The following is a 27,672-nucleotide window of genomic DNA, read 5'->3' as shown; positions in this document are numbered from 1 at the left end:
CACCCATTGTCCAACCTCTTCTGTCAGTTGTTGTGCCAACTGAGTCTGACAACAGCGGGCTTGGAAGTTGTGTTTGGTGAGTCAGGAGTCTGTCCAATTCGAAGTACAGCGTACATAACATTTTAGGCACAAGGTCGCTTAACAGCACAGGCGGGTATCTGTGTACTCAGACACGGAAAATAAGTGTGAAAGTGATGACTGTGTAACTCCAGAAACTTTGGTAGCTGGAAAAGTTTGTTAAAACGGAGAAGGTTAGCTAGGGTCGTGTGCTAAAAAACACATAAAGCTAAGTTGTGTGCTGTTTAAATGACAGGACTATGTACTAGCACCACTGTTACATTTAACTTTATCAACTGAGCGTGGCTGTCATGTCAGCCTCCCCAGCCAGCTCATCCCCGCAGCGGGTTAAACCCAGTGGCTCCCCCACAGCCTCCTCTTCCTGTAGCAGCAACACCACCGCGGTCCGGTTGCAGCCTATCCGCGCCACGGTGCCGTACCAGCTTTTGCGTGGAAATCAGCACAGCCCAACCCGCTCTGCTTCCTGCTGCTTCTTAGTAGCCGGGAGCAACACAGGACCGACAACGTCCCGTTGCTCCAGTCCCGCCAACCCGGGTGGAAGCGGCTGTGACAGCAGGCTGGTCCCCAGGCAGAGCCTTTCTCCGCCGGACAGCAGGAGCTCACCAGAACGCTCCAAAGGTAATGTTGTCCTTTATAGTAAATTAAATGTAGCTTTACTGCACCCATTATTGTTCAGATAGCTTGGTGCTAACTTGTGCTAGGTGTCGTTCTGTTTCGTATTAGCGAACGTCACGCCAAACTAGCTTTAAAAATCTGACATTTTGATGTTTTCGGCGATTAATGAACACTATACGTGCACTTTCAGATGACAGACTAGAATGTTCCCGAAAGATGCATGGTATTCTAAAGTTCGGCGTGTTTATAATTCACTATCAAACATTACATTTATATAAAACTTAAACTTTAACAGTTTTCCTCGGCATTGGCCATCGGACGCCACGTTGTGTTTTGGGAAGAGATGCCAGTGGAAATAGAAGGCGAAGCAGCTCGAAATATTACATTTTCTTTCAAATTAGCGCAGTTTTGCTAATTTAATGTGCACCGAATAGTAAAACGGACTGTCATTATTCACACAAAGGCTGTCGGATTATTTAAAAGCTTGTGCAACTTTCCCAATATCCAGACCACTTCAAAATGTCATTATTTCCGTACCAAGATTCAATATTGCGAGCCGTTCTCTCTGTTGCTAAGATTTAACTATTCATATCGGAGCCAGATGCTAGGCTAGTTGGCTAGCTTTCTAATTAGGTCGTAACACATTAGGGATCTGGTAATTGACGGTATAAACATTGAGAAGGTACATACGCACTATAATTTCTACAGTAGCTCTCGCAACCGTGTTCCAATTTGTATTAACGTCATAGTATCCGTAATATTTTTAGAACACCACAGCTTAAGCTGGTTTGGTGTATTATTCCAATGTGTTACAATTGCGATGTAAATGGAATCAGTTAATGCAGTTGTTATTACATTACATTGGCATCATCCCTGCTACGATACGATGAGGTAAATATGTCAGGACATGGATGCCTGTGTGGTGATGATGCAGCTCCTCTGTCGTAGATAAACAGGGCTCACTGATCTGCATTATACGACGATTAGCCTAATTTTAAGAATCTGATATGAACACTGAAAGCTTAGTATTAATTCGTCATGTGTAGGTTGTCATTGAAGTGGAAAACAAATATGTCCTCAGCTGGTAGCTCTATAGCAACATTGGGGCCTAGCAGTAAGTGAGACATAAACAGAGCCCTCTGGGTAGGCAGGCCAGCCTCTGCAATAGCCATATAAGAAATAATATTTGTCAGTCATGAATACATCTATTTTACAAAGAGGAAGAAAATCACTTTGCAAATATAACAATGTATTGATAGTGTTTTTGCAATCCAGCCTATATACAGTTGCTGTGTGTCATTGCTACTACATCTTACTACATTTTCTTGTTAAGACCTGTTAGCTCTGATGGTTTAGATCTTATTTGGATTAAAATATTACAGGCTATGTTATGCACTTGACTTTGTATCTTTCCACTCTTACATATTGCTGGTAGCAGTGGCGTGTCCAGGGCGATTTGATGGGGGTTTCCAAGGTGGGGCATGAATCAAGCCAGGGTGGCACTGAGCATGGTGTTCTGGACACATGCCAACAACCAATCAACACACAGAGATAGCTTATGGAGGGTTGCTAGTGCCATCACTGTGTGACTTATAAGATAGATATTTATATTTTGTTACACACGCGGACATTAAGCCCAGTTCGGAACTATAATTCGTGACGAGACCAAACCAAAAGTTTCAGATGTCTGAACCGTCGCGTCTCAGCTCGACTCCAACCAGCTGATGGTGTCGCTGTGAATCAGCTGGTCCTGTCTCCACAGGCTGGTTTTAGAACGTAAGGGCCACCACCTGTTTCAACAGCCAATAGAGAAGTCTGCTTGTAAAGTCAGCTACAAACTATTTAGATTAGATTAGATTAGATTATACTTTATTCATCCCACGAAAATGCTGCTGCTGCAGCAGCATTTTTTCAATAACAGCAAAAAACAATAACACACAAACAAGTAAACACACAAGAAATACAGGCAAGCAATAGACAAGGATAATATGGTAGACTGAGTAAGCAAAATGGCGTCAAATAAAGAAATTTTAAAGTGCGGTTGCCATGATAAGAGAAACAATATTGCGGTGTAAGTGACGTTAAAATTAAGTTGAATGTGTAATTAGAGCAAAGAAGCAAGAGTTGGTAGCATAATTTAAATTATATTAACCTGAGTCCATAAATGTTGAAAAGTAAGTACTTGTAATAAAATAATATAAATACCGATATTAAAGATGAACAGAAAGTGTGTGGTGTAGATGGGAGAAAAACAGGAACAGAAACTACAACACTATCAGGTAGAGCAGGTGTTGTAGAGTCTGACAGCGGCCGGGATGAAGGACCTGCGGTACCTCTCCTTCTTACACCGGGGGGTATCAGTCTGCTGCTGAAGGAGCTGCCCAGGGACCCCACAGTGTCATGTAGGGGGTGGGAGGTGTTGTCCATGATGGATGTCAGCTTGACTAACATCCTCCTTCTCCCCCACTTTCTCTATGGGGTCCAGAGGACAGTCCAGGACAGAGCTCGCTCTCCTGATCAGTCTATTGAGTCTGCTCCTGTCCCGGTCCGAGCTGCCCCCCCTCCAGCAGACCACAGCATAAAGGATGGCAGAGGCCACCACAGAGTCATAGAAGGTCCTGAGGAGAGTCCTGCACACTCCAAAGGACCTGAGTCTCCTCAGCAGATGGAGGAGACTCTGGCCCGTCTTTTATAGAGCATGGGTGTTATCAGTCCAGTTCAGTTTATTGTTTAGGTGAACACCCAGGAATCTGTAGCTCGCCACTACCTCAATGTCCGATCTCTGAGAAAGGGGATGTTTTCCTCCTGAAGTCAACAATCATCTCCTTTGTCTTGCTGGTGTTGAGCTGAAGCTGGTTGAGCTCACACCAGCTGACAAAGTCCCTGATGACCGTCCTGTATTCCAGATCGTTCCCCTCAGAAACACAACCAACAACGGCTGTGTCATCGGAGAACTTCTGGATGTGGCAGTGGGTGGTGTTGTGCGTGAAGTCCGAGGTATAGAGGGTGAAAAGGAAGGGGGAGAGCATCGTACCCTGAGAAGTCGAAAAACATGACTCTCACAGTGCTCCCGCTGTCCTCCAGGTGGAGCAGCGATCTGTTCAGCAGGTAGATCACTGCGTCGTCCACCCCAATCCCAGGCTTGTAAGCAAACTGCAGGGGGTCCAGCTGTGTGCCCACCAGGGGTCGCAGGTGACGCAGGATCCTCTCTTCATCAGGTGAGAAGTCAGGGCAACAGGCCTGAAGTGGTTCGGCTCTCTGGGGCGCGGCGACTTCGGTACCGGAACCACACAGGAGGTCTTCCACAGGGCTGGGACCTTCTCCAGGCTCAGGCTCAGGTTGAATAAGTGCCTGAGCACACCACAGAGCTGGTCCGCACAGTCTCTGAGGAGACTTGGGCTGATGCCGTCCGGGCCCGGGGCCTTCCTTGCTGTGACAGGGCGCATTGCGGCCGTCACCGTAGCGATGCGCTACTTGTACCTCCTACGTCTGAACACTGACTTTACAATACTCTCATTGTGTGTGTGACACGTCTTTGTTTTGTTACCTTTTATTGTGTTTAGATTTATCAGTTACTCTATTCCTTTCCATAGTCCTACTGTTATCACGTAGTTTTCTAGTGCACGAATTTAACAGCTAAAACTACGGTGAAAGGCATGCATGCAACGCTGACTTCATTCCTTCCCCAATCTGTTAACCCTCTTTATACATTGTTCATCATTACCATCTTATCTCGTTATTAATCCTTAGTTAAAGTCCTTTGTTTAACTAACATTTGTTTATTTAACTTTAGTTGTAATACAAATCATTATACAAACATTTGTGTCACCTTACCTGTGTCCTCTGACGTTATTATAAAGGGGAGTTCCTTGTATTCACCGGTGCTTTTATAGCCGGGCGGTCTTCCGGGGTGACCGGAAGCTATTCCATTTAAATGATAAAATTATAATATGGTAAACCTAGATGACTTGTGTGGAGGTTAAACCTGTTTGGGGTATATTTACATTCTCACGAATGTTTCATTTTGTGGAGTAGTGTTTTTAGCTGGTTTTAAAGCCGTTTGCATATTTCCACCTGGGCCACCCCTGCAGCTTTAGGGAAGAATGGTTTAGTCCATTTCAGAGGTGCTATACCAGAATATTTGAGAGGGATGCTTCAGTCAAGAGAGAAGTCTAGTGAAAGCCAAGTTAATTGCAGTCAAAAGGCAATTTGTGAGCAGCTGTACTTTTGTTTGGTATTTCTACTTTTATCTTTTTTGACTCTGAGCACATGAGGCTGCATTCCCGTACTCCCTCTGCAGCCGGGTCAGCGCCGTCAGCTCTTCCATCTTGTTGGAGAGAGTTCCCCATGATGACAGACGGTAAACATGGTTTATACCGTCTTTACCGCTCCCTGCGGTTCACACCCGCTCTGCTCCCTCTTCTTCTTCTCCGTAACTCCTTCGGAATCTCCTGCCGCTCCGCACAGAGAGGGGTGTGTGGCGCAGGGCTAACAGCTGATCCCGGGTGTAGAACAATGGGACCGTCGTGGAGTGGGGGGCTTTGTTGAATAAGTTTCCATTTGCTGTGCCAAAAAGTTCCAAAAGCAGCAAGAGACAAGCTACGAACGTAACAATATGAACATCCATAGCTGCCCACTTGCTTAAAGTGTCGATAGTGACAAAAAATAACAAAAAAGACAAAAACACCGTAAAAACACTAAAAAGATGTATAAAACTGCAGAGCTACTGTAACAAGCTGCCACTCAAGCGGCGCCATCTTGTAATGGCGCCATCTTGTAATGGTAAAATGGTCAATAATCCATTTTATTTCTATGTTATAAATGGTAAGTTGGTCAAATGGTTTAAAGTTTTAGACGTAGGCTCAACGGCTCAGGCTTCTCCAAATGGTGGGTGTCCGTTGTCAGTGTCATTTCTGCGCTTCCCATTCATTTCTATGGAGGCAGCCGTGCAATGCATTCTGGTAGCGTCGTGGGGATTTTGGAGAAGTGGGGTGTTGAATCTCCTGCTCCTCATTTGTATAAAGTTGAATCCAGCCAAGTTTATGCAGATGAGGAGCGGCCAGCTCGGCTCCAAACGAGCCACCATTATGTTCGGTTTTGAAATCCGGAAGCAGCCATGGCGGTTGTAGGAGGGTGTCAACTGTTTTCTTTGCTTGTCAGTAGTCATTGAAAATAAACTGGTGACGAGCCCGCTCGCATACAATAATGATAGATGTTAAAACAACTCTTATATGTACTAAAAATCCCCACGTCGCTACCAGAATGCATTGCACGGTTACTTCAATAGAACATTGACAATCGACACAAATGTTTGCCCGACCGACAGCGTCTGAGCCTGCATGCATCCACCTGTGAGGCTGTCAGCTGTGTGTCTGCCTGGTATCCTTTGTGTTTAGGGCGGCCGATTTAACCCGCCAGTCCTCATCAATACAGTGGCGTGTGTCACGTAGCTCTCTGTTGGAATGGTGTGTTCCATTTACCTCAGAACTTTAATGCCAAAGCTGGGAATAATGTCACACCCGAGTTGTCATTGTTGTCATTAGCTCTAGCCAGGTTAGCCAAAGTTAGCAATGCCAGTTTATAACAACACATTACGCTGTTTTTGTGCAAACAGTGTAACAACATTGTCCACAGACAGAAGATGGACGGCGCTGTGTGTACGACTGAATAAGTGAGACACAAATAAGAGAGAAGTGCTTCTAACTGTATGTAAATGTAAATGTGCTGATTTATATAGCGCCTTTCCAGTTTAACAACTGCTGCAAAGCGCTTTTACATTTCCAGGAGACATTCACCATTCACACTTTACTGGGGGCTGCCGTACAAGGTGCCACCTGTCATCAGATATACATTCAAACACACTTAATGCCGCAGTTAGCACTAGCAAGTAGGGTTCAGTGTCTTGCAACCAGACACTTCGAGAAGACTGCAGGGGCGAGATCGACCAACCTTCTGATTGGCAGGCAACGCTCGACCACTGAGCCACAGCCGCCCACTAATGCTCTGCAAAAGTCAAATTTGAAGAAGGGGCAGGGGATCGTCTGTGCTAATTTCATGGTCAAAGTCAGACGATATTCCGAGACACTTTTTACCTTGACAACAAATCTCGTCCCGTTTTTATCTCGTGGGTCGAGATCTCCTAACACCTCTACTAGCAAGTCAACTAACAGTTAAGAAATAGATTGCATGGCAAATTTTTTTATTTTATCATGCAAAAAAGGTTAACTGTGTAACCGACGGTGAAAATTAGGGCTGCACGATACGAGGAAGATATGCAATAACGTTAAATAACAGTGTTCCTTGTGATAAATAAACAGATATTAAAATGTCCTCACTTCTGCTATTCTGCTACTTTCAGTCTTCTGCTAAAATACAACACATTGTTTGTTAAATTTAAAACAAATGAACGAAAATCATTTCCAACATTCTTTTATTGAACAAATTGAATGTTGATTTGATTATAAAAGACATCACTAATACAAAAAGGAATGGAATTTGAAAGGTGCAGTTTTCTACAGATATTTTCTTTCAACTAACACAAAAGATCTGTGAGTGTCTTTCGCGATATGTTTATTGTGTCGGTTCTTACTGTCGTTTGTACGGTTAATCATTAACATCCCTAGGGTGCACCTAAATGATGTGCTGGTGCACCCAAAGTCCCCCTAGTGCAGTCAATGTAAAAAGTTAGTCTGGAGCCCTGATATAGAAATGAGATGCAAAACCTTTTAAATAGAGCCTTCTGAAAAATTGATTAGCGCCCGGTGGGAGTGATTCTCTGCGGTTTGAGTTGGTCATATGACTCAAAGTCATGCTGGGTGACCTTGTTATCCCACAGAGGTTTTCAGCATCAACCAGATGTAAGAATGACCTCACAGAGTCCAGACTGTGTCTAAAAACCAGTATCTAACACGTTAGCACTTCCACACAGTGGTTGAATAACTCACACAAGGCTTAAGGCTCCACTGATTCACTGGGAATACTGCAGTGTTCTTCTGGTCAACAACAACCACATCTGTTTTTTTTAAAAGTCCTTATTGTTCTCTATCTTCTTCCTTATTTGTATTGTTATTAGTGTTGTCAGTTAAACGCGTTATTAACGACGTTAACACAAACCCATTTTAACGGCGTCAATTTGTTTATGGCAAGATTAACGTTCTTTTCAGCCTAGCAAACTTTTGTAGTTTTTAACATTTTACAACAACTGGTAACGTTAGAAAAACTACAACACACACTGGATCCAGCTAGACTGGAAACAAGACAACAGGCACGCCGTACACACGCCGTTTGGGCCAAAGAGTAGTAACGTTCTGAGTGGATGGTGAGCGTGAGACGCTGACATGAAATGGACGGCAGTCAGATTCTGGGTGGAAAGTTTCCTTTTTAAAAGTTACCAAATGTTCCACTGACCAGACCAAAGGGATCTGTGGGTTTGGTGGTTGTGAACTGAGCTATCATCGCAGCACGGCCAGTCTGGAATCCCCCCCCCCCCAGTCTGAAATACCACTTCATGGCCAAGCACACAGCTGATGCTGATGTTGACCCCTGAAAAAATAATGGGACAAAAATATATCAAGGGACATTTAGAATAGATAAAAATGTGAGATTAATGAATTAATAGTTAACTATGACATTGCGATTAATCGTGATTAAATATTTAATCGTTAACAACTCTTAAAGTTTTTTATTATTATGTTACAATGTTAATCGTTAGTAACAGCACTAATTGTTACTATTGTTATTGATAATGACATGAATCGTACTCATCTCCTGATAGTAACAGTATTGCAACAAATTAGTCTCTCATTGCCAGACCTTCCTCCACAGCGCTGCGGAGGAGGGTCAACACGACATTCCTGGGACGGGAGAAAAACTCTGGTTGCTCTAGTTTGTTGGCATTTCTTTGAACCAATCACGGTTAGGCCTGCACGATTAAACTTCATGAAATTGCAATCTCGATTCACCTTGTTCACAATTTATTTTTTAAATAATTTAGATTTTCTCATTTCATTTTTACGAGCCGACTGCATCACAAACGCTTCTACTTTCTTTTTGTGAGTTTAAACGTAGACTTTAAAGCGTTCCTTTCTTTTGTTTTGTCATGGTGCATATGTGCAATATACATTACACTTTGTGGCAGAGAATTGTGATATTAATTCTAAGCTAAATAAAATCGTGATTCATATTTTTCCTAATCACAATTGTCTTGGGCAGCGACGGTGCCGCTCCAAAATAGCCTCAGGAAGGACCTGGTTTTGGTGGAACATGTGTACGTTCAGAAGTGGTTTTAGTTGTCAACAGAAAACTACAATTGGACAGATAGTCTAGCTAGCTGTCTGGATTTACCCTGCAGAGACCTGAGGACCAGGTAACCATAGTCCTCAGATTGGACAGATAGTCTAGCTAGCTGTCTGGATTTACCCTGCAGAGATCTGAGGACCAGGTAACCATAGTCCTCAGATTGGACAGATAGTCTAGCTAGCTGTCTGGATTTACCCTGCAGAGATCTGAGGACCAGGTAACCATAGTCCTCAGATTGGACAGATAGTCTAGCTAGCTGTCTGGATTTACCCTGCAGAGATCTGAGGACCAGGTAACCATAGTCCTCAGATTGGACAGATAGTCTAGCTAGCTGTCTGGATTTACCCTGCAGAGATCTGAGGACCAGGTAACCATAGTCCTCAGATTGGACAGATAGTCTAGCTAGCTGTCTGGATTTACCCTGCAGAGATCTGAGGACCAGGTAACCATAGTCCTCAGATTGGACAGATAGTCTAGCTAGCTGTCTGGATTTACCCTGCAGAGACCTGAGGACCAGGTAACCATAGTCCTCAGATTGGACAGATAGTCTAGCTAGCTGTCTGGATTTACCCTGCAGAGATCTGAGGACCAGGTCACCATAGTCCTCGTGGTCTGTGGACTTTGATGCTCACTTTGGGGCTGAGTTAACACCGAGGCGAAATGTTTGCGTTGCTTTAATCACGCATTTGATCGTGGGATCATATTGGGATAATTTGTGTTTAATCGTATGATTAGCACTGCTCGTGTTACACGTCAGGGTAGAGCTGTAGGCACCAACAAACCTCTCTTTCCTTTATAAGCCAAAATAACCACTATTACTGCTTTATACTTATTGTTGATGTCACAGATATGTTGGAAAATCACCCGGAGGAGCAAAAAGTACTGTGAATTTCACTTGTTTCTCCAGGAAGTAAATGTGAATGCCACTTCCCGCGCTACCTGAGGTACAGATTTGAGCGGCAGATGGTTGTCCACCAACAGTCACAGTCTGTCCAAGTTGCCTTCCCTGTTAAAAGGAAGTTTTTCCTATGTGTGTGTGGTCTAGACCTACTCTATTCTTAAGGTGTCCTGAGATAACCCCTGTTGTGATTTGACATTATAAATCCAATAGAACTGAATTGAAACAATGGAGGCCTGGGGATCTGTGCTAAGTAGGCCTAGTTGTAGTAGATACTTCTGGTCTAGAAAAGTCTTTCTAAAAAGGAGCAACCTTGTTGAGCTAATTAACATATTTGGAAGATCACAGCCAAGTTGAATTAGGACCCTTAAGTGAACTTGTAATCCTGTGGATTTATAAAGGGACCTAGCCCTGTATCGTGTTTAATAGGATTAACTACTGTTGGACCAGAAGCCAAGACACCAGATTACTACAGGAACTCTGGCCAGATGAGGCATCATGTGTGAGCACGCAGAGGATTGGTAGATGTGGTCATTATTCTTTTGCCCTCAGAATGGGACAATGTAGCTATAATATATTACCATAGAGCATGTTTCAGAAGATGTGTTTTGATGGAATGGTTTGCCATGGGGCTGAACAATTTTTCTACCAGATATTGTGATTGTGAGTTTTTTGTTTGTTTTGTTTTTAAATTTAGCTTCAAGCTATAGAGCGTAGTTTCTGTCTCTCCCATGAGGAATTCTAAAAAATGACAACAACACTGTTGGCGCATCCACATGATACAAGCCTTTGGTGAGCAAGCACCACCCCCAACCTTCCTCTACACAGTTGCTTGTAGCCAAGGAGGACACGTAGGAGTAAAAAAACATGGTTGGATTTTGATTTGATTAATCGTTCAGCCTTAGTTTGCCAGTTGAATAAAAGAAGAATAACATTTGAATTAAGTGGTTCCAATTTCAACTGTACCCACTACCACTATGCACACTTACACTTCAAAGCTAACAGGCTGTCTTAATATATTTCCATGTGTACTTTTTACACCCTTGATGGTGTTGACACAGATATAGGGCCATAAATATGGAAATGAAACGCACTCAAATAAAAAGACATACTGTGCAGTAAGGATCGACCGATACTGATTTCCATCAGAATTAGCCGATGACCGATACGGCTGACGATATTTCATATTACATTAGTTACATGACAGAAATGTCAACCCTGCCATGATGGATTTGTTTACAGAATCTGCTCTGCCATTTCTTTAAAAATAATAATCAAAAACACAGATCATTGTCACTTCTGCAATCATCTTCCATTCATTTCAACCAAATTATGTGTGCAAAAAAATTCAAATATTGTCCGGCTGATAAAATCGGTCTATCACTACTGTACAGAGAGTGAGAACACGAGCCTTGCACCAGTTTCTGAGGTCAGTGTAAAGTTGGTTTGTTGGTGAGCTATTTTAACAGGTTTAGGCCCAGAGCAACCGACAACTACTGGAGTGTTAAAGCCAGTGGAGAAGGGCGGAGGCTGGGGGTGTGGCCTTGACCAACTGCCACTTTGCCTGTTTGAAAGCCATGATCTCTCTCTCTCATGGGGGGGCCAAATTCTCTGGGCGGGCAAAGCAGAGAAAGGGGAGGTAACCTTGCCCCTTATGACCTCATAAGGAGCAGATTCAGATCGGCCTATCTGAGTTTTGATTTTCTCAAAGACAAAGCAGGATACCAAGGGCTCGGTTTACACCTATCCCCATTTCTAGCCACTGGGGGAGCCATAGACAGGCTGGGGGAACGCATATTAATGTTAAAAATACATACATACAGTGAAATTTTCATGCCATGGGACCTTTAATCAATCTGTGGGTTGTGCGCTGCTAGGATGTTTAATGCCTGGTCTATTTTTTTATATCTCCAACAACTGCAAATCAAATTTCCCCTTGAGGGACAATAAAGAACTCTGAACTAGGGATCAACCAATACTGGGTTTTCAAGTCTCATACCAATTATTAGTCGTTAATGAAACCAAAAACCGATATTTTTAATCGATATGCATTTGCAGTAAAAATTAACATTTTAATGCAAGTATTTAATAAATGAGAAACTTTCAACATAATAGCCAATAACAGAGAGTCAAGTGGTGAGGGAAACTGAGGCAGAGAGACAGCACACTTTAATTCATTAACTTTATCGGTTGTAATCTGCAGACCACAAAAACAGCTCGATAATCAGCCATGGCCAATAATCGGTCTATCACTACTCTGAACTCGGAAATGAACTCTGATATTCCAGGGGTTGAGCAAAGGTTCACTGTATTAAAAATAACTGTCACAGAGCACAGTGAACCCAAAAGCACGACTCAGAGCAGAGGGTAAACAGTAATGTACAGAGTACAATCACAATCGAAGGTTACAGGCAGGCAAAAGACATGGTCAGAATACAGGCTAGAGATCTACAAAACACTGGGAAGGTAACACAAGGGCTGACACTGGAACGTGAGGCACACAAGGTACTACAACAATCTGGCAAAGGACAAAAGACACAAGGTATATACAGTGCCTTGCGAAAGTATTCGGCCCCCTTGAACTTTTCAACCTTTTGACACATTTCAGGCTTCAAACATAAAGATATAAACAAGTGGGTCACAATTGTGAAGTGGAACGAAATCTATTGGATATTTTAAACTTTTTTAGCAAATAAAAAAGTGGTGCGTGCAAAATGATTGGGCCCCCTTGCGTTAATACTTTGTAGAGCCCCCTTTTGCTGCGATTACAGCTGCAAGTCGCTTGGGGTATGTCTTTATCAGTTTTGCACATCGAGAGACTGAAGTTCTTGCCCATTCTTCCTGCAAAACAGCTGGAGCTCAGTGAGGTTGGATGGAGAGCGTTGGTGAACAGCAGTTTTCAGTTCTTTCCACAGATTCTGGATTGGATTCAGGTCTGGACTTTGACTTGGCCATTCTAACACCTGGAGACGTTTATTTGGGAACCATTCCTGTGTAGATGTTGCTGTATGTTTGGGATCATTGTCTTGTTGGAAGATAAATCTCCGTCCCAGTTTCAGGTCTTTTGTGGACTCCAACAGGTTTTCATCCAGAATGGTCCTGTATTTGGCTGCATCCATCTTCCCCTCAATTTGAACCATCTTCCCTGTCCCTGCTGAAGAAAAGCAGGCCCAAACCATGATGCTGCACCACCATGTTTGACAGTGGGGGTGGTGTGTTGAGGGTGATGAGCTGTGTTGCTTTTACGCCAAACATATCGTTTTGCATTGTGGCCAAAAAGTTTGATTTTGGTTTCATCTGACCAGAGCACCTTCTTCCACACGTTTGGTGGGTCTCCCAGGTGGCTTGTGGCAAACTTTAGACGAGACTTTTTATGGATATCTTTGAGAAATGGCTTTCTTCTTGCCACTCTTCCATGAAGGCCAGATTTGTGCAGTGTCCGACTGATTGTTGTCCTATGGACAGACTGTCCCACCTCAGCTGGAGTTCTCTGCAGTTCATCCAGAGTGATCATGGGCCTCTTGGCTGCATCTCTGATCAGTCTTCTCCTTGTCTGAGCTGAAAGTTTTACAGGGACCAGGTCTTGGTAGATTTGCAGTGGTCTGATACTCCTTCCATTTCAAAATGATCGCTTGCACAGTGCTCCTTGGGATGTTTAAAGCTTGGGAAATCTTTTTGTATCCAAATCCGGCTTTAAACTTCTCCACAACAGTATTAGGGACCTGCCTGGTGTGTTCCTTGGTCTTCATGATGCTCTCTGGGCTTTCAACAGAACCCTGAGACCATCACAGAGCAGGTGCATTTATACAGAGACCTGATCACACACAGGTGGATTCTATTGATCACCATCAGTCATTTAGGACAACATTGGATCATTCAGAGATCCTCGGTGAACTTCTGGAGTGAGTTTGCTGCACTGAAAGTAAAGGGGCCGATCATTTTGCACGCACCACTTTTTAGTTTTTTATTTGCTAAAAAAGTTTGTGTCCCAATTGTGTCCCACTTGTTGGTGATTCTTCACAAAAAATAGAAATTTTATTTCTTCATGTTTGAAGCCTGAAATGTGTCCAAAGGTTGATAAGTTTAAGGGGGCCGAATACTTTCGCAAGGCACTGTATACACTGGGACAGGTGAAGACGATTACACACAGGTGACACACATTAGGGAAGGGAGGCTAATCACACAGATGGGAAGGAAGACGTATAAGACAAGTGACCTGAAACAGAGACAGACAGTAAGTTAACAAAATAAAACAGGAAGTCAGGGAAACTAACATAACATGAACTAAGAGCGGGAACTGGATGTGACACTAACCTGGGTAGGTAGTGTACAGGGGGTTTACAGAGCTTTTATGCCTGTTTGAAATTTACATTGAGCTAATGTTGCACTCTATTTGTGGTCTTTTTCTCTGTGCAGTTAGAAGGACAAAATCTCAGCAGGTGCGGAGCTTGGGGGCCATTTGGCGGTCTCCCTCCCAGGGCACCCTTACCGGACCCTACCTCACTGGGCAGTGGCCTCGTGACACCCATGTGCAATACCCATCTTGTATGAAAGATAAATCCACACAGGTAAGCAAAACCCCCATGCCCATTTTCCTTCCATGTGCTGTATACTGTCCCCTACCGAGATGAAGTCATGTGGCATTTTGTAGTAATAAGGTGAGGATTTATATATCATCTGCATAGAGACTGATCTTATGATGTGTGTTGGGTGTTTGGATTCCTTTTATGTAGATGTTCTGATGAATGGCTGCTGCTAAGGGATTGATGAAAATGGTGAGCTAGCTCACCTGGTAGAGTGTGCATCCATACATAGATGTTAATTTCTCTTCCCCCTCTTTCCCCTTTTCATATCCGAGGTGTTCTATCAATTGAAGGCGGAAAGCCCAAAATATAATCTTTAAAAAAGAAAATGGCAAATAGAGAGAATCTTTCCCAAGGCCCCCCTGTGCAGTGTGAAGCTTTGTGATGTGTGTCCATTGGTGATGACAGTGGCTGAGGGTGAAGTCTACAGATTCTTGACCTAGTTAATAAATGATTCCCCAAAGAGAAATATTTCTAATGTGGTAAAGAGAATTTTCCAGTTCACCCTGTCAAAGGCCTTTTCTGTATCTATGATGGTTCCTGCTTGTTGTAGTAAGGCATTAAAAAAAAGTAAATGCATATGTGTGTTACCGGTTGAGTGTTTATCTTTTGATAAAGCCGGTTTTGGATGAGTTATGGATTGATCTTCTTCACCATCTCCAGCTTCAGCCTGAGTGAGGACTGTACTATGAATGAACTACAATATATTTTGAGGACAGCAAAGAAGATTTATGATATTATTCACAGGCCAGACTGAATCACCTCACATGGGCCTTGTGTCTGTCTGTGTGGGCGTACTGTATCTACTTCAATGTTGGCTCTGACTATAAAATATTGGTATGATTTTATTTCTTATAGTTATGTTTTGTCATGTCTGACCTTAAAGTGGGCCCACACCTTCCTGCCCTGGGATCCTCTCATGCTGTTCAACCTCAGATGTGTCTCTCCCCCCCACACACACACTCACACACAGGTCTTCACATCCTGTTTCTTCCAGGTTGTGTGACATTTACCACCTACGTATCTGTGGGACTTTCAAAAGCCAGACGACCTCTTTGCTCTGATCTTACAGTTTATTATTAACTATTGAAGTGATACAAAGGCATGATTGTGAGAGTGCACGTGTGGTGCAGCTGTTTGTTAATGCGGAGATGTCTTCATCTCTTACTCCAGCCTGCTGACTTTTATAGTCCATCAGTCATCAACCTGCCTGTAGTGTCAGCTCTAAATCAGCCCCCAATACTGAAGACATTACATAAGACACAATGTTTCTTGAGGTCCTTCCTCAAGACAATGTTACATTTTTTTCAATTAAAAAAAAAGGAATGTCCCCAAAACATTTTGTGGGACATTGTGGGTCTCTTTGTGGGTTGTTGTGTCACTTTGTAGTCACGTTGTGTCTCTTTTTGGTCATTTGTGTTTTCTTTGGGTTGTTTTGGGTCTTTCCCTCTTCATCCTCCCCAAGACAGAGGAGAGGAATACAGAATAATGGGGACATTCTGTAGTAACTGACTTGCTGCTGAAAATAAACAAATGGCCCTTTGAGTTGGACACATTAAGTAAGCGCGTGTGTGTGTGTGTGTGTGTGTGTTGTGGTGTGTGTGTGTGTGTTGTGTGTGTGTGTGGGTGTGTGTGGTGTGTGTGGTGTGTGTTTGTGTGTGTGTGTGTGTGTGTGTGTGTGTGTGTGTGTGTGTGTGTGTGTGTGTGTGGTGTGTGTGTGTGTGTGTGTGTGTGGTGTGTGTGTGTGGTGTGGTGAGACACACCTTTCAGAGTTCTTCAGAGTTCATTGTAGTCCTCTGCTCTCTCACTGTGTCGCAGAGCCCAGCTCAGCTTTCACTGAGGTGTGTGTGTGTGTGTGTGTGTACATGTGAGTCTGCCCATGCTGCCTCTATGAATTGTCACATTGATAATCCATTGCTGGAAAAGCCAAAGCTTTTGTTGGAAAGACTAGAGCATATAATAGATAACACTCAAAAAACTTAAAGAGAAAACTTAAAGCTAAAGAGTCCGACTACAGTCAATAGATCTGAGAAAATTCTTTTTAGTTAGTTGATGCTTTCTTGCTGTTTTTGGGGCTTTTTGCTGTTTTTATCACTTGTTTTTGCTGCATTTCACATTCATTCAGCTAAGGTGCTGCCAAAAATGACAAAAATGTGCCGCACCTAGACTTATGATGGCAAGGAAAACTCTGATTGTATTGTTGTCCAAGGTGCAATTTAATACTGTATTGTGATAACATTGGGATTCACACCCCTACTCAGATCCAGTTATGCTCATAGTAATGTGTAGCTGTAATGTTCTTTTCAGACTCCTGGATGTTGGAGTGGGAAACGAGAGAGAAGAGGAGCACCCACCAGCGCTCTGCGTCCTGGGGCAGCGCCGACCAGCTCAAAGAGGCAGGGACACTAACATGAAGACAGATACAATCACATTTCAGTCAACCTTTGGTTTGATGCATGTAAAAATGCCCAACGAGGAGCCATAGGAATATGCCATTAAGTACTGCCATGGATACCAACGTGTGCATTGAGCATTAATGTCTCCCTGATGCTTGGTACGCGGCGCACCATCTACGGTGGTCCGTGCACGGTGTTGCACTCAAGTATACCTGACGCTTTACGCTTGAGTTTCCTCAGGCAGCTTTTTTCAACTGCAACTCGTTTTAAACATATAGCATGTTCATTCAATTTTATTTATAGTATCAAATCATAGCAACAGTTACCTCTAAATTACAGATAGAGTAGGTCTAGACCACACTCTATAATATATAAAGTCCCAACAATTCTATTAATTCCCCCAAGAGCAAGCAGTGTGTGACAGTGCAACCATGCGCAGTTGCGAGGAGAAACTCCGTTTTTGGAAGAAACCTGGGACAGACCCAGTCTCTCGGTAGACGGTGTCTGCCGGTGCCGGTTGAGGGGGTGATGAACAGTGGCAATAACAATCACAGCAAAGACAATAGAACAATGACTAAAAAATGGTAGTAGTAGTTCATGTCATAGCAAGGCGCTGCAGGACATTACAGGGTTAGTAGGCTAGTTGGTCTCATCCTCATGTTAAACGCAACAAGTAAGGTAAAAGGAGACAGGGGAATTAATGTTGGCCTGCTAAGTTAGCCTTAGCAACAAGCCCTGTTATCTAAGCTGTTCATAACACATGACACTCTTGATTAAACGTGGTAAATTCTGTCAGACCTACCAAAGTTTTGTACATGGCAGGAGTGTGAAACCGTAGTGAATGACTTAATGCTATAACACACGTTTGGTGTATATGGTGCTGATGGTTTACAGCAGCGACAGACGGCCTCTAAAAGCTGCACCTGGCGTGGCACTACCTGCCCCTCTCAGCTCCACCCTACTGATACGCCACCGCAGCAGGGAGCTGGCAGATAACGCTGTCTTACTCTTAACTACCCACTTCCCCCTGTTTGCAATGACCATAACCCCGCTGCAATTTATGGTCAGCCAAGTCCCAGCTGGCTCCTCTCCGCCTCCTGCAGCAAAGGAAACAATGAGGGCCAGCCCGGATGACAGCTCAGCCCTCACTAATGTGTGCACAGGCACGTTACTGAGTTACAGGGCTGCAGAGAAGCAGCACTGACACAGATTCCACAGATGTCAATAAACAAACTATAAGGATGAAGAGGAGAGGGGACAGACCTGAGCAGTGCAGCTGCTTAAAACATCCACAGAAATATTAGCATTGATATTAGTGTGCACAATCCGATTTACCTGCTTAATCCAGTGTGTATCTGAATCACAGTATGCGAGTAGGTGTGTCTGTCTTTGGTCAAACCACACTTTGTCTTAGTCATAGCAAACACTAACTTTAGTTGTCAAGGTTAGGGTTGTTCTGTCATAGTTGGGTTAAACCTGATGTTGAAATAGTAACACCGAATGGCTCTTTTGGGTATGCTAATGCTAGTCGGAACACGAATACCACTCCTGTCTAATAGTGCGTTTGATTTACCTCAGAGGTCAAAAACCGGAGTTGGGAATGCCATCACACCTGAGTGGACCGCATTCCATTAAGCTAAGTAAGAGTCCATTATGGGGTTAGATTTAGCCAGGTTAGCCATGGTTACCAATACCAGTTGATAACAACGCATTTTTTTTGTACATACAAACTCTGTAGCAACATGTGCACAGATAGAAGTTGGGCTGTACTTTGTGTATGATTGATTCAATGATACTCAAATAAGGCAAAAGTGCTAATAAACGGTATATTACTACAGCTTTCACTACTGTTGGTGCACGGAGCAGCCATGTTTGATTTTGTGGTTGGCTTACTGTGAGTATTGTGAGGTTCTCCGACTTTCCAACTCTGAAAAATGACTTTAGGGGCCGTGTTTCAGAGCACAAATGGAACGAATTGTCGGTTCTGTCATAGTTGTGTTAAAACTGATGTTGAAATAGTAACACTGAGTACACCAGTGATTCAAAAAGTGGGATCCGGGGTCCTTTTAGTTGCAACTTTCTGATTTTTAGCAGAACCTATTTGTGTGTTTAGCTAATCCATAGTGTTGCTATGTAAAATATTGAGCTGCAGTGTAATGTCAGAGCTCCAACACTGTGTGTTATATGGAGTGTGTGTTGCGGAAAACCTGAGAAGTGCATTGCCCAAGTGAAAAAGAAGACCAGAACGGGCAGGACTGCGCTGTGTACTGGTTCAGTGGCCCAAATTTAGGATCACATACAGCCAGTTTTCAGACAGAGGCATGCATTGATAAGCCTGCACTGCGTTGTGTTGCTACAGTCAGAAGGCCAATGTCACAACTGTGTGAAGGAAGGAACATGTATGGACATGTCCAAAAGGGCTGGAATCAAACACACACACACACACACACCACACACCACACACCACGGTGGTGTGTGTGGTGTGTGTGTGTGTGTACATACATACAGATGTAAGGTTTTTGTTGATGTTGAGGTGATGTACTGGCATAGACTGTATATGTGTAGTGGGAACAGTGACATCTGGTGGAAATGTATTGTCAAAGGATGCATCTCCATTTTGTAGCTCTACTTCCTATTGAGAAAAAAAGAGGACGACATCAGGACGCCCTTGCAAAGCAGACATTTTGATTTGTCAACTAATAACATTATGAATTGCTGCAATGCATTTCATAGTTGCTGTAGTCTCGCATTGCCAGTTCCATCTCCACAGCCCGGTGGAGTAAGGTCTCTGGCTACACCCCACGTACATAAGAGGATAGGGGATAGCTTTTCTGTTGACAAACAAGATAGAGCACAGGAGGACACAACAAAGTACCTCCCAAGACCAAGGAAAACAACCATAGACTAACAAATAAGTAGCTAAATAAAAGAAATCTTGCAACAGAGTATATTGTTAACCTTTATTCATCATTGAGGCACGGTCCTCACATACCATTCATCGACTTATTACAAACACAAAATACAGAACATCAACACAGAAAGTACAATCATAAAAAATAAAACATTCATAAACATTCAGACTTTGAATAAGATTTTGATAAATAAATTGGGATAATAGGGATGCAAAGAAGATACATTATCTAAGCAGTTACAGCAGGTTTACAACCAAATTTTAAATTGTTCAAAAGGCACAATTGAGTTGATTTTAAGAAAGTTCTGTAATTTTGTTCCAGGAGTTTTGGATCTAAAACTAAAGGCATTTTTCAAGTTTAGCGCAAGCTTGTGGAACATGACGTAAAAGCCAGTCAGCAGAGCGAGTCTGATAATGTCCCTCTGAGTAACAGAAAAGTTGTGTAACCTAAGATGGCAGTTTTCCAATAAGAGATACAGTGTCTTTCTTGAAAAAAAACACAAACACTTCCAATATCAATACAATGATTTGTACCATGGGCATGACTGGTTTTGAATCTTAAGGCAGAGTGATCGACCGAGTCCAGAGATTTAAGAGAGGGAGATGATGCATGTCTATACATTTATAGACCTCATCATAGTCTAGACTAAGACATGACACATGAAAAAACAGCTTCATCAACCCTTTTTTTTTACAAAACATGGGGAAGATGCTTTTTTTCTGTGAGTCTGCATACAAGATTATCAATGTGAAATTTGAAGAAGAGCTTTTCATCAATCCAGATGCAAGATATTTATATTCTGTGACCCTCCTCACCGGAGGTGCTTCATAGTGGAATGTTAGGTTAGAAATCTATAGCTCTAGCTCTGAAAACAGCATGAACTTTTGTTTTATCAGCATTTAGGCTTAAGTCTTTAAGAGCCTCTTGCAGATTATTAATTGGCAGTTTTTAATTGCTAGATAACAGAATCCAACATGATACAGCACTATGTCATCCGCATACAGATGTGCATTTACCAAAACTGAGATTATATATTGATATAGATTAGCGCTGCGCGATATTTTGTTTCATATCGTCTATATAGCGATGTGCGCATGTGAGATAGTCGCATCCCAACGCTACAACTTTTTTGCTGCTTGATAGAAAAGTAAAGTTTCACCAGTTCTCCTTTTACATGATTGTTATCGGCCAACCCTTCCCCTTTGAGACAGGTAGCCATGTGGGCAACGTGTGGATGTGACATAACTTTAGTCCAACGTGGTTTTTTATGGGAACGGATGCAACCTCTGCAAAGCAGATGCATGTGTCTATATTTATACACACTCAAACCCACATGAAAAACATGGACAACACAGGTCAAATGAAATAGAGTAAAAGAATAAAAGGTTTCCTTTCTAAAAACATAAACAAGTTGACACTAGTCACCAAGTGAAATCTACAGTGCATCAGGGATCAAGGAAAAGCTGCTTTTGATAGATAGGACAAAAATGGTTGCCACATTTCGTCCCAGTTTGCAGAGTTGAGAGAGCCATTGTATCGTACTTTCTCCATATTTAACAAGTTGGATATCTCTGCTAGCCAGGTCTTAAAAAGAGGAAACATCCTTGTTTTTCCAAAATGTTAAAATATTTCGTTTTTCCCAATTTCGTAAATCATATCGCAATCACAGTATCACTCAAACAATGCAATTAATATTTTCCTCATACGGTGCAGCCCTACTTCCCGGACCACTGTCTTTACATTCTCAGTATAAAGAGGCAGTATTTTTGATAGCTGGAGCAGCAGTTGCTAGCACTGTTGCAGAGATCACACAGCCGCATGACTGTGAACATAACGACGTCTGATGCTGCAGGAAACATTTTTATTGTAGCGCTCTGTATGGACCTTCCTGCTAAATGTTTATGGGTCTCTCTGTCTTCTGTCTTCTGTCTCTTCTGTTTGATGCCGGCAGATTGCGAAGCTCCGGCATCAGCTCCATCGCAGTAAACAAGGGGGACGCCACAGTAAAGACAAGGAGCAACTGTCCCCCCTGCAGTGCAACACCATCACCTACACCGCCCTCACCAGCACTACCAACCACACCTCTACAGCCAGCCACGTTCAGGTACTCTTATTCAAAAATACTGATTTGGAAACATTGCAAATACACCCATAGTGGAAGACATGTATCTGTAGAAAGTAGCATTAATTTAAGGGAGTCTGGTATGTGTGCAGTGGGGGGGGGGTGCGAAGCCATGACCTGTCCTCTAGAGGACATAGCCACACACCGCCTCTCAGTGGATTGTTGTCAGGATGATTATCACAGAAGCCTGGCTGAACACACCAACCAGACGCCAGCTAGGAGCTAGCAGCTAGCAGCCAGCAGCTACTGTTTTTTGGAAGGGGAATACACTTCAAGATCCCCAAATGCTATATGGAGCCGGCGTTAGAGGAGGGTCTGGCGAAGCTTTGACATGTGATGTGCTTTCTTTTTAGAAAACAAATTGTTTTAAGACATTTTTCTCATGTTGTATTGTCTCTAGAAGTGGATTATTCAACAATACTCAATACTATCGAATCACAATACTTCTTCAATCGCAATAAATTAAATTGCAATACAACTCCAATCGGCACCCATGTATTGGGAAATAATCAAATAAGGATAAAAGCATACCGTCCCAGCCCTAGAGTGCAGTAGTCTCACAAATGGGGGGGTGGGGAGTTTTTGGCTTTGCCATTGCAATTATGAAAGAGTAGAATAATGAGATGACATGCTATCAATGGGTATATCTGGATTAGCATTTTGTCAGATAGTCTGGTTCCGGTCCAGGGAGGGGGGAACTAATTCCAACTCTGGTGCGGACAAAACAACCGAACTTCTTGAAAACGGAGGTCTCTGTTAACTAGAGTTCAGTTCACTTAAGGTTAGAATGATGCAAGTTTTTATAGCCTAAAACTTTTGCCTAAGTGGTATTAAAAAGGTCTTAAAAAGTCTAAAATTGTGGAAACCTGGGGGTAACCTTGGATTCCTGCCTGTGGCCCTTTTCTGCATGTTGTCTTTCCCCCTCTCTCCCCTCTTTCCTGTCTTAAAAAGAGAAATAAATCAGCGTGCCTGTCTGAATCTTGTCAGGCTTGGCCCCTGCTCTCTGGCTCAGACAGAAACATACAGCCTGAGCTGTCACTCCCATGTAGAGCTGGAACAATTCCAAATGTTGCTGTACAATTAATTGCAATCAACAATATAATCTCTTTGTCTTTAAGTCCCCATACGGACCAAAGTACGGAGTGTGGACTGGTAGCTGGAGAGGTGCCAGTTCACCTCCTGGGCACTGCCAAGGTGCTCTTGAGCAAAGCACCCAACCCCGCTCAGGGCACCTGCTCAGCAGTTGCAGCCCCCCCACGCTAACAGCTCTCCATGAGTGCATATATAGGACCTGAGCATGTGTGTGTATTTCAGGTCTGTGTGTAGTGTGTAATAACAAAGTGTAAATTGTAATTTCCTCATAGGAATCAGTAAAGAGTGTACATTATTATTTCACTCAACAAATCTTTTGGTTCTATCACTTTCATGTGACCTAGATAATATAAAAACACTGTGTACTTGTTTTTATATTATATATCTATGAAGTAAAAAACGCCTCTTGATAATCATAAAACATGTATTCTAACTGTGCCCCCCTGTCATTTTTGGGTAAAGTTACAATAACTAACAGTTGAAATAATAATTATAAATACATAGTCCTCTGAGAGGAAAAAAAAGGTGAAGAGTGGTGATGGTTATTTAATCAGCGGGTTTGTCAGGCAGGTTAGCTCAACAGTCCAACCAACCATTACTTATGTAATTACAATTTGGCATATCTAAACAAAATCAGCAATTACCATCAATAGTCATACTGCCTAGCAAATTTGCTAATTAGCCATTGCGGTTAATAGAAGAAACCATGTTTCTTTAAAAAGAGAGCACAATAAGACCGTATGTAGCAGTTGTCCCAGGCCTAAAGTACTTCCATGACTCCCGCAAGGAAATTGAATTTCCAGCAGCAGATTTCACACTAGCATCTTTTTCCGACACATTTAAAGGGAAACAACCTAATAGGCAGGGTTGTCGACTGTAGAGACTGGAAGCGAGAAGGCCCTAAACTCTTAATCAGTCAACTGTGATAATCCACTAGTAACTTCCGAAATGTGTTTTATAACTAGAATACGATAAAAACCAGGTGCCGCTGGATATTCCACCGCATTTCACCGGACATTTCATGTTCAGCCGACACCGCCCATGACGACTTGGATTGGTTTAATGAATGCCAATAAACCAAAACATGTTTTTGTCAAACCAGAATACTGTGAGGACTAGCCAGACCTAGACTAGTCTAGCAATGGGAGACTAGTGTAGTATCCAGTGTATTGCATGGAATGGGTGCATTCCATGGTCTTAACACAACATGGGAATAATAGGACAAGATTCAATTGGAGATGTTTGAATCCATTGTCATTTGCTTTATTACAACCCCTTACTCATACATACGTTCTACAGTGGATTTACTGCTGTGCTAACAACACCTCACATTATATGCTGGCAACAGTTCATATACAAAAGCTTGGCTAGGTGGAAAGGAATCACACCCTGTATCTGTGTGTGTTCTGCAGCAGTTTTCCATGTCGAAGTCCGCCCAGATGCCGCTGTCCAACATCACAGTGCCAAAGCCTTCCATCTCCAGGGTGCCCAGCAGCATGGAGGGCATCAACCACGAGCTGGAGAAGGTCTTCATCAAAGACAACGGAGAGAAGGAGGAGCTCAAGGTGGGGCTCGGCTTCATTTCAATTCATACGTTTGTTAACCCAGAGTATCAGTAAACCTGTGCTCTCTTTTTAAATTGATTCTTTTCCCTGGAATCTATTTTCTTTGACCAATGATTCAGATAAGTATTTCAGATATTTTTTATTTATCAAAACCGAGCGAAAGCAGAAAATCCATGTTATATAAGTAGTTATTAGGATTGTCTCCTGATATATTGTATCTAGAAGTGTATTATTCATGAATCCTGTTCCTGCGCCGTGCTGTCTGTCTCCTGTCGGACTCTGCAGTCCCTGGAGGTTCCCGATGGGCGGCGGGCACCCTTCCCTCCCCAGCAGCGCAGCAGCAGCACCCGCAGCGTGGACACCCAGACCCCCTCAGCCCCGGGCCGGTCCAGCAGCTGCTCCAGTCTGTCGCCCTGCCCCTCCCCGGCCTGCCCGCCAGGATCACACGACGGCAGTCCTTACTCCACAGAGGATCTACTGTACGACCGGGATAAAGGTACACAACATCCTTTCAGCCCTTTTTCCAAAAAAGACAATATTCAGACTAAGCTGTTTACATGGCTAATGAGAGAAAATATATATATTCTTTTGGGCATGCATCTCTACTGCAGTTAGTCAGTTTGTGTACAAGCCGTAAACAGGCAAGAGGCAGTCAACTGTCACAAACTACTATAACAAATCCGGATATTGAATGCACTGCTTACAAATGAAAAAAAAAAATGCTTTTAAAACCTGAAAAATACTGCCATATCCCATATGTCTTAATAAGAAATAATAAAAGAAACAATGCTACATTGGAAAAAGGCCTTATTCAGAATACCCAAACTAGATGGCTGTTTACATGGCCCGAATCAAATTTGGAATATTGTCATATTTGAAAAAATGGGGAATATTAGTGTGCATGTAAAAATATTCTTTGACATGATGGGTAAGTAAATGGGTCACTGGGTTCATGTGGTGAGACCAGTCCAGTTACAACCACATGTTTCTGGTGGATTCCTGGAAAAAGCAATTTTAGAAAGAGATGCATTAACGTAAATCAAGTTTAGACTGAACATTTAGTTTGATATTTTTACTTTTATAGCCTATTCTATGAGCAGGTGACACATTGTTAGCTTCATTTCAAAGAATGTGTGTCTTCTACAGGGCTGAAGGCAGGCTAAGTTGGGTTAGTTGGTTACTTTTGCTGCTAAAAAGATGGACTTCTTATAATTAGTGCTCACACTATGATGAGTGACAGTACAATGTCCTGACTAATCGGCTGTCAATTTGGCTCCTCTTGCCACAGCGGTTTTATTAGGTGACATATTATTGTAGCTAATGTGCACAGAATATCAATATTTGAAATATAAGTTTGGTCATATTGTAAACAGTATGTTTCTCCTTGTCAACAATTCCCATATGCAGACCAAACCAACAATGAATGTATCCTACTGACAAGTATTGTGTGTGTATCAAAGCCTGGGGCATCTTCTTCGTCTGTGACACATGTTGACCATACATGGTCCAGCCATAAACTGTTGTAGGCCCATGTATGTCCTGAGTAGAAACCAATAGGCTTAGTGCTGAGTACCACAGACAGGTTAGGAAAGTATTGACAGACGGACTAACACATTGTTGGTTTTGGTCTCTTTGTGGAATTTGTTTGTCCACAGCAATTACTAAACAACAGATCAAGTGTGGGTTGTTACTAGGGTGATTACAATTCTCCAAATCCACGTTTCTGTTCAATTTTTGATTTAAAGATTTTTTTTCCCAACTGGGACACCAATGCCTCAAAAAGAACCACTAGATGGCAGAAGGGTACTTTGCAACAACAATTTGACTTTCTCAAATTAACAAACTGCACCATTACGTTAACAAGGTGCACCTGAATGCACCATGGAGTCCCATTGCAGTAGGCTTGGGGATCTCTAATATTTTCACATCATCCAATCGTGGATACTAGAGATCGCCGATAGGGATCTGATCGTCAGTCTGGTACATTGAACTCGTAATTGGACATAACATATTATGGATATATGAAGCGGTTTTTCACTTTCATCAATGAAACCAGCTACACCGGCTCGGCTGGCCGGCCTCCTGACTGGCTGACGTGCTGCCATGCTTCTGTGTGAAAGCAGCTTGCTTCGGTAACTCGACACAGTTTATTTTTGTCGGCTTATTATCTACTTTAAATTTAAACTTAAACTAGTTCACTTAAGCACTCATAGCAATCTCCCTTTAGCAACATTCTCGCTAATGCTACAGTTGTTCACCAGTGTTAGCTCAGTTAGCTCCTTTAGTTCAGACTCTGGCAGCAGCCATGGGGTCTGGGATAGTCAAGCTGCTACCGGTAAGCTAACGATACCCCGTGTCTCTGGCTGCATGCTGTGAGCTGGTAAGCTGTGCTGTGTTGTTGTTTTTATTTGAACCAGAAGCTCATTTTGATCAATTTTCAATAAAATCTGTGTAACCCCTGGTGCATCTACTTTACAATATCGACAAGTGGTGGACATAAAAAATGCTTCAGAAGTGGTAGAATAATTTGCCTTGTATCTCTGTGTTCCCAGACAGTGGAAGCAGCTCGCCGCTGCCTAAGTTTGCCTCTTCGCCCAAACCCAACAACAGCTACATGTTCAAGCGAGAGCCGCCAGAGGGCTGTGAGAAGATTAAAGCTTTCGAGGAGATGAGGTATGGAGTGTTTGATACTTCCTCTCTGCTGCCTTTAGGAATGTGTGCCCCTCACTGACACGGCATGTTTCTCTGCAGCTCAAGGCAGTCCACGACGGCGTCGGTCCCCCTCTTCTCCTGCCCCGACAAAAACAAAGTCAACTTCATCCCGACGGGCTCGGCCTTCTGCCCCGTCAAACTCCCCGCCTCCCTGCACCTCATCCCGGCCTCGGAGCCAGAGGAGGACGAGGACAACGCGGAGGCGGCCTCCAGCTCGGATACCCAAGGGGCCACATCGCTCTACGGGCCTCCACTCAGGTCTCGGCGAGCACCAGCACAGACGACCCCCCGGAGCAGCCCGGCTGGCCCTCAGAGACTGCAGAGCCCCAGACAGACAGCCCGGCCATCAGCTAGACCTGAGCAGAGCTGGCCTCTGACTCCGGGAGCCACACATGCGACCG

At 43.1% G+C, this 27,672-nt stretch overlaps 1 protein-coding gene and 1 long non-coding RNA gene across 2 annotated transcripts; one reads left to right on the top strand and one right to left on the bottom strand.

The window, feature by feature from the left end:
- Nucleotides 1–91: 91 nt before the first annotated feature.
- Nucleotides 92–27,672, top strand: LOC116686261 (glucocorticoid-induced transcript 1 protein-like). Its single transcript, XM_032511235.1, is given in 10 exon segments — nt 92–696; nt 14,306–14,457; nt 16,780–16,795; nt 16,798–16,868; nt 21,732–21,884; nt 24,407–24,559; nt 24,845–25,055; nt 27,112–27,232; nt 27,311–27,522; nt 27,525–27,672. Coding segments are annotated over 10 exon segments (1,518 nt in total). The 5' UTR covers nt 92–368; the 3' UTR covers nt 27,626–27,672.
- On the bottom strand, nt 5,502–22,057 carry LOC116686262 (uncharacterized). Its single transcript, XR_004331203.1, has 3 exons — nt 22,046–22,057; nt 13,200–13,202; nt 5,502–5,761 (listed from the first exon to the last, which is right to left on the bottom strand). It is a non-coding gene; the product is annotated as an uncharacterized LOC116686262 (long non-coding RNA).

The sequence above is a fragment of the Etheostoma spectabile genome, unplaced genomic scaffold, assembly GCF_008692095.1.
Source record: "Etheostoma spectabile isolate EspeVRDwgs_2016 unplaced genomic scaffold, UIUC_Espe_1.0 scaffold340, whole genome shotgun sequence".
NCBI lineage: Eukaryota > Metazoa > Chordata > Actinopteri > Perciformes > Percidae > Etheostoma > Etheostoma spectabile.
The sequence above is the reverse complement of the archived record's forward strand: the minus strand, read 5'-3'. Positions and strand labels throughout refer to the sequence as shown.